At 64.0% G+C, this 673-nt stretch overlaps 1 protein-coding gene across 1 annotated transcript in view; it reads left to right on the plus strand.

Moving 5' to 3' along the window:
• The window catches only part of NTMT1 (N-terminal Xaa-Pro-Lys N-methyltransferase 1), a gene marked incomplete at its 3' end in the record, with an annotated part of 1228 nt that extends 562 nt beyond the window's left edge, over window positions 1-666 (plus strand). Inside the window, exon 3 of the mRNA XM_008940607.1 lies at window positions 240-666. Within this exon, the coding sequence (XP_008938855.1) occupies window positions 240-666 (427 nt within the window). The remainder of the gene's footprint in view (window positions 1-239) is intronic.
• Between the last annotated feature and the right edge of the window lie 7 nt (window positions 667-673).

Below are 673 nucleotides of genomic sequence, written 5' to 3' on the forward strand. Positions count from 1 at the left end.
GGATCCAGTGGGTCATCGGTGAGAGGCGCTGGGCTTGGGGGGTTCTCGCCAGCCCGTCCTCTCTCCAGCTTCCCCCGAGGGGTGGGTGCCCCACGCACTGGGGAGAACACCTTGAGGTCTGTGTGAAGGATGAGTATCACAGCATGGGTGGGGGGCCAGGGAGCTGCCCTCTGTGAGCACTGCAAGGGCAAGACCCCACTGCAGTGTGGGGTCTCTTCCCCCAAGCCTTTGTTGGCCAGGGCAAAGGTGGGGGGCTGGATGAAATTGGATAGCACCCGTGGGACACAAGTTGGACACCCCCAAGCTAAAGCTTTCACCTGCAAATGGCTGCCTGGTGGAGAAGGGATCCCAACCGCAGCCTCCGTTCCCTCCCCTGGTCACCCCCTGTCCCCTAACCCCTGCTCTGCCCCTCCAGGACACCTCACTGACAACCACCTCTCCGACTTCCTGAAGCGGTGCCGCGCCGGCCTGCGGCCCAACGGCATCGTGGTCATCAAGGACAACATGGCTCAGGAGGGCGTGATCATGGACGATGTGGACAGCAGCGTCTGCCGGGACCTGGCCGCGGTGCGCAGGATCATCCGCCGAGCCGGGCTGCACCTGCTGGCCGAGGAGCGCCAGGAGAACTTCCCCGACGAGATCTACCACGTCTACGCACTCGCCATGAGATGGG

The sequence above is a fragment of the Merops nubicus genome, unplaced genomic scaffold (assembly GCF_000691845.1).
Source record: "Merops nubicus isolate BGI_N331 unplaced genomic scaffold, ASM69184v1 scaffold33755, whole genome shotgun sequence".
NCBI classification, from domain to species: Eukaryota; Metazoa; Chordata; class Aves; order Coraciiformes; family Meropidae; genus Merops; species Merops nubicus.